At 43.8% G+C, this 11,559-nt stretch overlaps 1 protein-coding gene across 1 annotated transcript in view; it reads left to right on the forward strand.

The window, feature by feature from the left end:
- The window catches only part of GATA4 (GATA binding protein 4), a 55,482-nt gene extending 50,774 nt beyond the window's left edge, over positions 1-4,708 (forward strand). The window contains exons 6-7 of the mRNA XM_089528274.1: positions 686-837; positions 3,661-4,708. Of these exons, the coding sequence (XP_089384400.1) occupies positions 686-837; positions 3,661-3,843 (335 nt within the window). The 3' untranslated portion in view covers positions 3,844-4,708. The remainder of the gene's footprint in view (positions 1-685; positions 838-3,660) is intronic.
- The last annotated feature ends 6,851 nt before the right edge of the window (positions 4,709-11,559 follow it).

Raw genomic sequence — 11,559 nt, forward strand, 5'->3', positions numbered from 1 at the left:
TTGATCTAGACACTATACTTCTATTGATGCAGTCTAGAATTGCATTGGCCTTGTTAGCTGCCGCATCGCACTGTTCACTCATGTTCAACTTGTGGTCTACTTGGACTCCTAGATCCCTTTCAGACGTAGTTTCATTCAGCCAGGTGTCGGCCATCCTATATCTGTGCATTTCATTTTTCCACACTAAGTGCATGCACCCATTGGGAAGAACAGGACTTAAGGTCCCGCGTTTTTTACTATCTGTAGGGGGATCTGGAACTGATTCCCCCACGGATAGTAAGGGCACACTGTATTTAGAATGGCAGAATATAATATTAATAAATTTAGTATTTAGAATTCCTAAACTTCCAATCCCACAATTTTATAAGATAGAATCATGACAGTTAAAGTGGAATGACAGTGCTACAATTGTATAGTGTGGACGGACCCTAGGTATGTCCTGCTATGGGCTTACATCAGTCAGATCTAAGTCATATCCAATATACCATGCTCAAAGGCAATTTCCATGTCAGTGGGGCAGTGTGAATCAATTCCAGGTTTTCTCGCTGACACCCAGAGTGGACCCACTTCTCTAGTAACATGGAGCATGCTGATAGCTCTAACCATACTGGCACTTAGTTTTTCAAGAAGGATCTGGTTTAACAAGTGTTCTTCTTCTCCACTCCTCACACTCATCATTATCTAGGACCAGCAAGTAATAATGAAAACCTTACCTCAGCCATCAGCTCAGCTGCCTGCACCAGCACCACAACTACCAACACCACTGAAGAAATGCGTCCCATCAAGACAGAACCGGGGATTTCATCTCATTATGGGCACCTCAGTCCAATTCCTCAGGTGAATCTTGATTATTATTTCTGATGTAATTAAAATATTTTCTCCTGCCGCCATAATAGTGGGATTTCTGGTCAGCATGCACCTAAAACCACAATTTCAAATCATTCCAGCTTTTTTAAAATAAAAAAGTGGCCCTTGGTATCTGCCAATGGTGACACTGGGTGCGTGTGTGTGTGTGTGGATGTGTGTGACACCAACCCTAGAGGTGCCACTGGAGTTTGGTTTCAGGCTCCCCTGTGGATACCCAAATCCATGGATGCTCAAGTTCCATTATATAGTGGGATAGTAAAATGGTACTCCTTAAATAAAATGGCAAAATCGAGGTTTGCTTTTTGGATTTTGTTTTTGGGGAAGGGCATTTTGTCTGGTAATTTTAAAATTAGTTTTACACATACGTTATGTTACAAATGCATAAACAGAGAAGACAAAGACAAAAAAAAACCCCATACATAACTACAAATAAACAACTTCAAATACAACAAATTTGTAGGAGCTTCCCCAATGCCAAGGAATCACACTGAACTGTTAATCATTAATACACCTTTCTTAAAAGTAAAAAAGAAACAAGGTTATTATAATTAATTAATAAGTTAATTTTTTGATTATTTATGCAAATATTTTTTTCCTTCCTTAATCATTTTTATATTTTCCATTTGTCATATACTTTGTCTGTCCATGTACAGAAAGTATTATAATCACAATTCCAATAACCCCATATACCATCCTCTCTGAAAGAAGCGATTGTTAGACCGCTCTTGAAAAAACCCTCCCTTAACACCCTGGACATAAAAAATTATAGGCCTGTTTCTCATCTACCATTTTTGAGCAAGGTGATTGAGAGGGCAGTTGCTCTTCAGCTCCAAATGGTCTTGGATGAAGCCGATTTTCTTGATCCATTTCAAATGGGCTTCAGGACTGGGTGGAGACTGCCATGGTCGCTTTAACTGATGACCTTCATCTAGGCATTGACAGAGGGAGCGTAACCCTTGCTAGACCTCTCAGTGGCATTCGATACAATAGACCACAACATCCTCCTGGAATGCCTGAGAGAGTTAGGAATTGGAGGCACTGAGTTACAGTGGTTCCATTCCTTCCTCTCAGGCAGGTTCCAGAGGGTGATGCACAGGGACAGTTGCTCTTCAAAAACAGAGCTTAATTGTGGTGTCCCTCAAGGCACCATCCTGTCCCCAATGCTATTTAACATCTATATGAAGCTGCTGGGAGAAATCATCCGTGGATATTGGGCTGGGTGTTATCAGTATGCTGATGACACCCAAATATATTTCTCCATGTCCCGATCATCAGCAACAATGACAGATGGCATCTCTCCCCTCAACCAGTGTCTTCAGGCAATAATGGATTGAATGAGGGAAAAGAAGCTCAGACAAAACAGAGGTGCTTATGGTAGGGCCCCCCAAACCAGGTATTGGGCTGCAACCTCCAATCCTAGAGGGGTTCACGCTCTCCTCGAAGGACTGTGTTCACAGTCTGGGGGTGCTTCTTGACCTGTCGCTTTCAGATGATGAATCAGGTGAATGTGATGGTCAAGAGTGCCTGTTATCAGCTTTGGCTGATACGCCAGCTGTGCCCTTTCCTGAAACGGAGTGACCTCGAATCTGTAGTACATGCACTGGTAACCTCAAGACTTGATTTTTGCAATGCTACATGGGCTACCCTTGTGCCTAGTCTGGAAACTCAGGTTAGTACAGAATATGACAGCCAGGTTGGTCACAGGAACAGCAAGGAGTGACCATATAGCACCAATATTGAAGTCACTCACTGCCTGCCTATTAGTTTCCAGGCACAGTACAAGGTGTTGGTTATCACCTTTAAAGCCCTACATGGCTTGGGCCCAAGGGTTTGCCTATTTCCATACAATCCCCCCCCCCCCCCCCCGTACACTCAGGTCCTCTGGGAGGAATCTACTACACCCCTTAAAGACCAGATTGACAGCGACCTCCCAGAGGATATTTTCTGCAGCCACTCCCAATTTATGGAATGGCCCGCCAGATGAGATCCATCAAATTACCAATCTATAGAGCTTTAAAAAAACACCATTAAGACGGATCTCTTCCAGCAGGCCTTCCCAGAATAAAATACTCAGCCACGAATAAGACTTCCCATCTATTGAATTCTGGGCATGGTTATTATTTGGATTTTTGCATGTTAGTTTTAATCTTATACTGTTTAATCTTGTTTTAAGGGGGGTACTATGTATATATGGATGTATTTTAGCTTGTTGTATGTCACTTTGATTGCCTGGCAAAAAGCAGGAATTTTTAAATTATATTATTTATTTTCCTACCCACCCCCTAATAAAGTTAGGACAGGCAGGGCCGGTTTAAAAAATCTCAACCTTTTATGGTTGATGCTTACATGGAAAAGGTGTGGTTTAAGGGGATAAAACTGCCAATGTCACATAAGCCATAATACAAAGTTGTGGTGTGGGACAATTTAGAGTATTGTGAAAGGATATTGTGGAGTTGGAAATGGTGTAGAAGAGGGCAACCGAAAAGGCGTTTGGTCCACTGCTTACTTCCACTTCTGCAAATTGTGTTCAAAGTAGTTTGGACTCAATTAACTCCAGAGAGGAAGCCAGTGGGCACCAGGAAAAGCAAACTGCTGCAGCCTCTCCTGGTTTGTGTGTTCTTCCTCATTAGTAACTTTGCCGTCTTGAATGCACTCTGATGTTGTTTGTGAATGCATATCCTGGTTTTCATCTGTGACATGTTGGGAAGGTATTGTGTCCCCTCCTCCATCTTTCTACTGACCACCTATTTTCTTCTTTCTCTTTCTACCTGCCCTGCTTTTTCCCCATTCCAGGCGTTTCCACTCGCTACAGCGTCCGGGCACAGCTCCACTCTTCATTCCACCATGGCATCCCTCAAACTTTCCCCCCAGGGTTACCAGGCAAGCGTCAGCCAGTCTCCCCAGGCTAGTGCCAAGCAAGACTCATGGAATGGCCTGGTCTTAGGTGAAAACCATGGAGACATCATCACAGGGTAACCATCTTCTGCCCTCCATGGATGTACAAGACACATAGACGAATCACACGATTGAGCAAAACCGGATTGTTTTTCTTTAAGTTTTGGTTTTTTTCTCTCTGCCCATTTTCTTGAAGGGTATACCAGTCTTAGTAGAACCATTCCAAGCTTTGGCCTTTGGAGGTGGCTTTTCTGAAGGCCAAAGGGTCCATCTTTGGATTCAACTCTGTGAAGATGGCCATCAACTGTTAGAACAAATGGAAACATTTTGGCCAGCAGTGGTTCAGAAAGCTACCTTCAGTACAACGGACAAAAACGATTAATTCTTTCAAGAAAATGAAACAAAACTCTGCACCCGATGACTTGGACAGCCATGTTTCTGCTTTTTTCTTGACTTTCATCATCTATTCAAGACTCCTGCTTCACTCAAAAAGTTTAGGAGAACAGAGATCCTCCTTGGACTAACTTAACTTGGAAAATGCTCACTCCAAGATCAGCTAGAATAAGGTGTGGGCATGGTGCAAGCCCCCACCAGTCCCTCAAAAACTCCCAACTCACCACTTTTTTTTCAAAACTTCAATGTGATTCCAGGCAATTTTGCCTTAAAAAAATCACATAGAAAGCCTCACAAGTGCACAAAAGCACATGAAAATACCTCATCCCATCCCTAAAAACATCCCAATACCCAAATAACCCAGTTTCCCTCTATAGTCTCTCTCAAAATGGTGACATTTTAAGAGGGGATGGAGATGGAAATAGAGATATATGGGCTTATGCTGGGGAATGTGGTCCCTGGACACACTGGGGGAAAGTTGCCCCATGCTCCTCATGCCATCATTCATTATCATTCATAGATAAGATTTGGCTGTGTGAACAACTTTTCCATACAACTGTGACGTGATGACTTAAATACTGACTTAAAACCCAGTGGAGCTCTCATCTTGCTCCATGTGACATGCACAAAATAAGGCTTTTCAGACAGACAGCCCTGAGCCCAACAAAGTTGGAAAAACCAAACCATTTGTGCAGCTCAGACTGGCCCATTCACACCACACAATTACAGAGCCAAGATTCCACTTAAACTGTTATGTCAATGCCCTATGGAATCCTGGGATTAGCAGTTTAGGGAGGGGGGCATTTAGGATTCATGGCCAAATTGTTTCCGATGTCTCACCAAACTGCAAACCTCTAGAGTCGATTGAGGCTTTACCCCCCCCATCCCCTTTCTTAAAGCTGCCTTGAGACCCAGCTTGGGCGAAAGGTTGGATATGGATGAAGGGATGAGTGAGTGAATGGATGGATGGATGCGTGGATGGTGGATGAGTGAGTGGGTGGATGGATGGGTGAGTGGTTGGGTAGGTGTCTGGACCAATGAGTTGGCAGGTGGGCAGGTACGTGGATGGCAGGCTGGCTGGCTGGCTGGATAGGTGGATGAGTGGGTGGGTGGGTGGATGGATGGATGGTTTGGTAGGTGGATGGATGGATGGATGGATGGATGGATGGATGGGTGAGTGAACAGATGGATGGGCACACGATGGATGGATGGGTGGATGGAATGAATCACAGCACTATAGTTATGTAAGGTGAATGGGCACGAGGACCATGAAATGGGGCTGGGCAAAGTCTTTCTCACCAGATGTTGTTGGACTGTGGCTCCCTTCTGCTCTGGCCAGCAAAACCAGTGTTGAAGATGTTGGGAGGTGCAAGGCCATGATATCTGAAAGACCTCTGAAAGACATCTTTGCTCACATCTTTTAAAAAATATGGGGCGGCACTTTCTTTGGTGAAAGTAAAACAGAAAGAGAACTAGTTGGACACAATTCAGCGATGTCCCAATGATTTCTCAGGTGGGGAATCAGCCACTGGCAGCCACTGTGCAAACTCTGCCCTGCTGGGGGGTTATGTTTGTCCACCTACCTGCCAGTCCTGGATGCAATAGTGGGCTATAGGTGAGCACCTTGACTTGCAATGAATTTAGGCTTCCAGGTAGTTACCAGGATGGATTGAGGTCTTCCTCTTTTCTAAATCTAGGACGGGGTTTCCTTAATAAGATATAGTAAAATCCCACCATAAATGACAAGCTGAAGATTTGAAAAAGGGTCCCAAGAATTTAGAGCCTTTTGAAAGGTGGGAGAAAGATTCCCAAGGTTTCTGACTCGGGTAGCTGAGATCACAGCTGGCAGAATCCACTACTGCCTAGGGGATCCCATGGATCTAGTGATCTGACAACTCCCTGCAGCTTGTGCCAGTGTTAAATTCATTCCATTTCTGTAATTTTGATTATTTCCCCCCTTCTGTCACTAGTGATGAATCTAATGTTTCTTACTTTACAAGCAGCAATTCCGCATTCCCTTTCCTGACATTAAACTGAAGGAGGGAGTTTCTAATGCCCTTAAATACTCTCCCCCTCCCCAATACAAGCAGAACTTGACAGAGAATATGGAAAAACTGCAAATCATCTGGATAAGCGGTAAGATTTCCCCAATGCAAACAAAAAAGGTCACTTTTTAAATCCCAAACACAGCCACCACTCCTGTGCTGCCAAACTTGCCACATGAGCTAAATAAAAAGTGATATGGGATAACAGCAGCCTTTTAGACTGCACCTAATCTTCAGGTAGGATCGCCATTGTCTTTACCTCACCCAGCTCTTGTGCTTTGAGTTGCCCCCTTGCATGCCACATTTACAGATGGTTTGGGCAGATCTCTGTCCGCAGCTGGAAAAAATGCCTCTTGATTTTGGAATAGCAGATTAAAATGCTGCAAAAAAGCAAAACGCACAAGAGCTGCACAGGCCCATTGCTCTGGTCAGTTGGCAACCCCACTCCATTCTATGGTGATGGACAATGAGTCGTACTTTCCATGTCCTGGTTAAATGCGTGGCATTGTTGGTTTTTTAAAAATAGAACAAGAATAGAAAAGGAGAAGGGAGAAGGAGGATCAGACAATGAGGGATGGCTTCCTGTTTGAGGCATTCAGTCAAAATAGACATTATTGGGTAGAAAAGTTACTTTTTAAAACTGTAGCTGCCAGAAACCCTAGCCAGAAAGGTAATGCTGGCTGGTAGATCGAGGGATTTGTCCGCCAGCTATGAGGAAATTATGGGCTTTCTGGGAGCTTCAGTCCAAAAGTGTAACTTTTGCCAAGTTCTTGCCCTGGATGAGATGGACAAATACTTTACTCTGATATAAGGATTTTCCTTGAGAGTCCAGATGGCGGACTGGGGTTGGTTGGGATTCTTCAACCAGCTTATTATTTTTAAGGCCAGGAGACTGTGGATCAAATGGCTTTAACAATACAATTCCCATAGGCTTTCTTCTTTTTCTTTTAAAAATGATGGGAATCACAATGTGGAAATACGCTGATTGTTTACATCTTCCCTCTTGGAAAAAGACTGAGCTCTGTTTGAGGCAGCCGCGATGATGCCCACGAATACAAAGACGCTGTAATGTCCTTGAGCAGGTTTCAGTGAAAATAAATCATGTCTTTACCTATCTCAGATCAAGCGGAATAGCAAATGGCACAATAAAGTGGAATCCTAAATAAAAAACCTGGCTGTGTTTGATGCTTGTATTCCTCCAACCTCCAAAAAAGAAGAAGAAGAAAATAAGGTGTACAGCTTCCATTTTGCCCAGGGCTGAAATCTATAAGCAATTTAGAGTGAAGCCTCATTTCCTACATCTTTCACAGTCACTTAAAATCATTGAGGCTTTGGGTCAATCTACACTGTAGAAATTGTGCAGGTTTGACACCACTTTACTATGGAATCTTGGGATTTGTAGTTTTACAAGCTCTTTTGCCTTCTCTGCCAAAGACTGCTGCTGTCTCTCAAAGCTGCAAACCCTAGATTCTGTATGATGGAGCCATTGCAGTTAATGTGGTGTTAAGACTTCCAGTTAAACAAACCAGTTAAACAAACCTGTCAAATGGGTACAAATGTCTTTGAAAAAATAATCTAAAAACCTCACTGGGTGTACCACTTCACTTTAAAAAGTATATTTTGATGTGTATACTTAGTTTAATTTGCTTTTAATGTTGGCTTTTTATGAGGACAATCAATTAATACCAGTATTCTACATCATCTACGCAGGGAGCATGTACATTGTAGAAATAATGCAGTTTGACACCACTTTAACTGCTGTAGCGCCACCCTATGCAATCCTGGGATTTGTAGTTTTACAAAGTATTTTCCCTTCCCTGGTAAAGCATGTTGGGGCCTCCCAAAACTACAAATCCCAGGATTCTGTCGGATGGAGCCATGGCAGTTGAAGTGGGGTCAAACTGCCTTATTTCTACAATGTAGATGCACTCTTAGATGGCACATGCCAATGTCACAGTTGCAACCCCTGGCATCATTACTTAGAAAGGGCCGTTGTTGTAAATTGCTATCAAGTCAAATTTGACTTATGGCAACCAGATGAATGAGAGAGTTCCAAATCATGCTGTTATCAACAGCCCTGCTCAGGTCTTGCAAACCCAGGGCCGTGGCTTCCTTGCTTAAATCCATCCACCTGTAATGAAAACTTCCCCTTTTCTTACTGCCTTCCATCTTACCAAGCATTATTGTCCTTTCTAATGTGTCTTCTCATGATACCTGCAAAGCACAGCAGCCTCAGCTTAGTCATCTTGGCATCTAGTAAGACTTCAGGCTTGCTTTGTCTTTTTAGCAGCCCATGGTATCCCTGTAACTCTGAAGCACTGTATTTTTAACAAGTTGATTCTCCTTGTATCAGCTTTCTTCACTGTTCAGCTTTCACAACCAAAGAGATCGGAAATATTATTCAAGAGGATTAGACCACTTGCCCTCAAAGCTGCTGTTGCTGCTGGAGCACAGAATCATAGACGCTCGTGCAGGAACTCTCAATCAAAGCATCCCGACAGATGGCCATTCAGCCTCTGTTTCAAGACCTCCAAGGAAGGAGACTCCACTACACTCCGAGGAAGGAGTGTGTTCCACTGTCGAACAGCCCTTACTCTCAGGAAGTTCCTCCTAATTTTGAGGTGGAATCTCTTTTGCTGGAGCTTGCATCCATTGCTCCGGGTCTGTTCTCTGGAGCAGCAGAAAACAAGCTTGCTCCCTCCTCAATATGACAACCCTTCAAGTATTTAAACAGGGTTATCATATCACCTCTTAACTTTCTCTTCTCCAGGCTAAACATTTCCAGGTCCCTAAGTCTCTCCTGGTAAGGTATAGTTTCCAGACCCTTCACCATTTTAGTCGCTTTCCTTTAGACATGCTTCAGTTTCTTCACATCCTTTTTGAATTGTGGTGCCCAGAACATTATTCTAGGTGAGGCTACCAAAGAGCGGCTCCCCCCCAGCCTCACAGCAACACTTTCCCCAGCAAGCTGTCTGGCCAGCAGTGCCACACCCATGGGGCAAAAGCCCCTGCGCCAGCCAGCAGCTTGAGCAGGAAGGAGCTGGAGGAGGAGGAGGAGGAAGAGGCTCAGAGGGTGTCCTCATTGTCAGACCAGCCTGTGCCCTGTTGGAGGAGACCTTCCTCTCCACTTTTGCAATTCTAAGTTTGCTCCCTCCCTCTTTCATCCCTCCTCTCCCTCCCACTCTTCCCTCTGCAGCAGGAGTTTGTGGGCTCTGTAGGCACAGCTGTAGGTAAAGTTTGCTAGTCTGCATTATAGGCACCACCATCTCTGTCACCTCCCTCTGCTGCCAGGGCCGCCACCACTATGCTCCCTAGCCATGTTGATGGCTGCATCTGGGTGTGTTCAGTGGGGAGGTTTAATTATTAAGCTAAGAAGCAGAGCCCTCCCTCCAGGCCATCTGGTGCCATCCGCCTCCCAGCTCCATCGGGCCTGGCCTAGATTAAGAAGCAGAGCCCTGGCTTCAGTCCATCTGCCTTGGTCCAGGCCTCAGAGGGAAAGCAGAGCTGCTGGGCCTGATCCCCTGCCCCACCACCTTCTCCTTTTAGATTGTAAGCCTCAGGGCAAGGAACCGGCTAATGAAAAACAACAATAATAATTGTAAGCTGCTCTGAGAGCCTTTAGGGTTAAAGGGCGGGGTATAAATACTCTTAAAAAAAGGAAGGAAAAGCCCTTTTGGTGATGTTACTGCTATTGTTGTTGCATGCCTTCAAGTTGTTTCTGACCGGCCCTTTTCTTGGCAAGATTTATTATGGCAACCCTAAGGCGAACCTATCCTGGGGTTTTCTTGGCAATACTGGTGCAGAGGAGGTTTGCCATTGCCTTGCTGAGGCTGAGAGCGTGTGAGATGACCAGGTCACCCAGTGGGTTTCAATACCTAAGCAGGAAATCGAACCCAGGTCTCCAGAGTCGTAGTCCAACACTCAAACCACTACACCACACTGGCTCCTATTCCTATGTACTACCTATGAAACTATTGCAGACTTTTGTTGTTGTTCTTCTGTGTTTTCAAGTCCTTTCTGACTTATGGTGACTCTAAGGCAACCTTATGGGGTTTTCTTGACAAGTTTCTTCAAAAGAGGCTGAGAGTATGTGACGTGCCCAGGGTCACTTACTTGGCCGAAAATTGTACATACCCTTGAAGGCATCACCTAATTCTTAGAGATGAAAAATTCTTTCCATCTCCCAGTTAAGAGATGGTTGGGAGGAAATGAGAAAGTGATGCTGGGAGGGACTGCCAATATATTAGGACTTGATAGATTGGCAGCCCCTTCCCCCAACACTTTCTCCTTTCCCCCCAACCATTTCACAGCTGGGACATGGAAAAAAAATTCAAAGCAGCATTTATGTTTGGATTATTTTTTAAAAAAGTAAGGTCCAAAACACTCCAGAAATAATCCAGTTTGAGACCACTTTAACTGCCCTGGTTCAATGCTAGTGAACGTGGGAATTGTAATGTGAAGTCGAAGGCTTTCATGGCCAGCATCCATAGTTTTTTGTGGGTTTTTCAGGCTATCTGGCCATGTTCTAGAAGAGTTTCTTCCTGACATTTCGCTAGCAACTGGGGCTGGCATCTTCAGAGAATGCAGGCAAAACGTCAGGAATAACCTCTTCTAGAACATGGCCACATAGTCCAAAAAACCCACAAAAAACTGTGGGAGTTGTAGTTTGTTGTGGGACCAGTACTCTCTGATAGAGAAGGATATATGTCTCAGAAAACTACAGTTCCCAGGATTCCTTAGCATTGAACCAGGGCAGTTAAAATGGTCTCAAACTGGATTATTTCTGCAGTGTGTTTTGGACCTAAGTGGCCCATATACTTACCATTATTCAATTTAGCAGCTATTATAGAAAGACATAGAGTGCAAACTGCTCAAGTATATTAATCTTCTGGAGTGAGATGTGCTTTTCTAGCTCAGGAGCACAATGGCATGGGGGGCATCAGGAGAGCTTTTTGTGCATTTATATTGATAAATGTTGTGAATTTATATTATTGTTTTTAGCTTTTCTTCTGCAATGTTGCCTACGTTTTTCTTGAATGTCCTCCATTTTATGGTTTCTTTCCCTCCATTCTGGTTATTATGACATCTGGTCACCTTGCTCAAGGCTCCTACTCTGCTCGGCCTTCTCTCAACAAAGAGCAAGGTGCTGACAATAATATTATTTAATAAATAATAAATCAATAATAATAATTCATTATAATAATTAATTAAAACCTATCTGCGGCCTGAAAAAGTTTGGCAATTTTAATTTTGGCCCCTGCCTACTTCCAAATTGTGCAGGTCTGGATTAGACATTAGTTAGTGGAGGAGGCATCTGTCTAAGGTTCAGGACAGCCCATGCGTGGTTTGGTAAAATCAG

The sequence above is a fragment of the Sceloporus occidentalis genome, unplaced genomic scaffold, assembly GCF_023333645.1.
Source record: "Sceloporus occidentalis isolate IW3139 unplaced genomic scaffold, rSceOcc1.0.p SCAF_6, whole genome shotgun sequence".
Classification (NCBI taxonomy): Eukaryota; Metazoa; Chordata; class Lepidosauria; order Squamata; family Phrynosomatidae; genus Sceloporus; species Sceloporus occidentalis.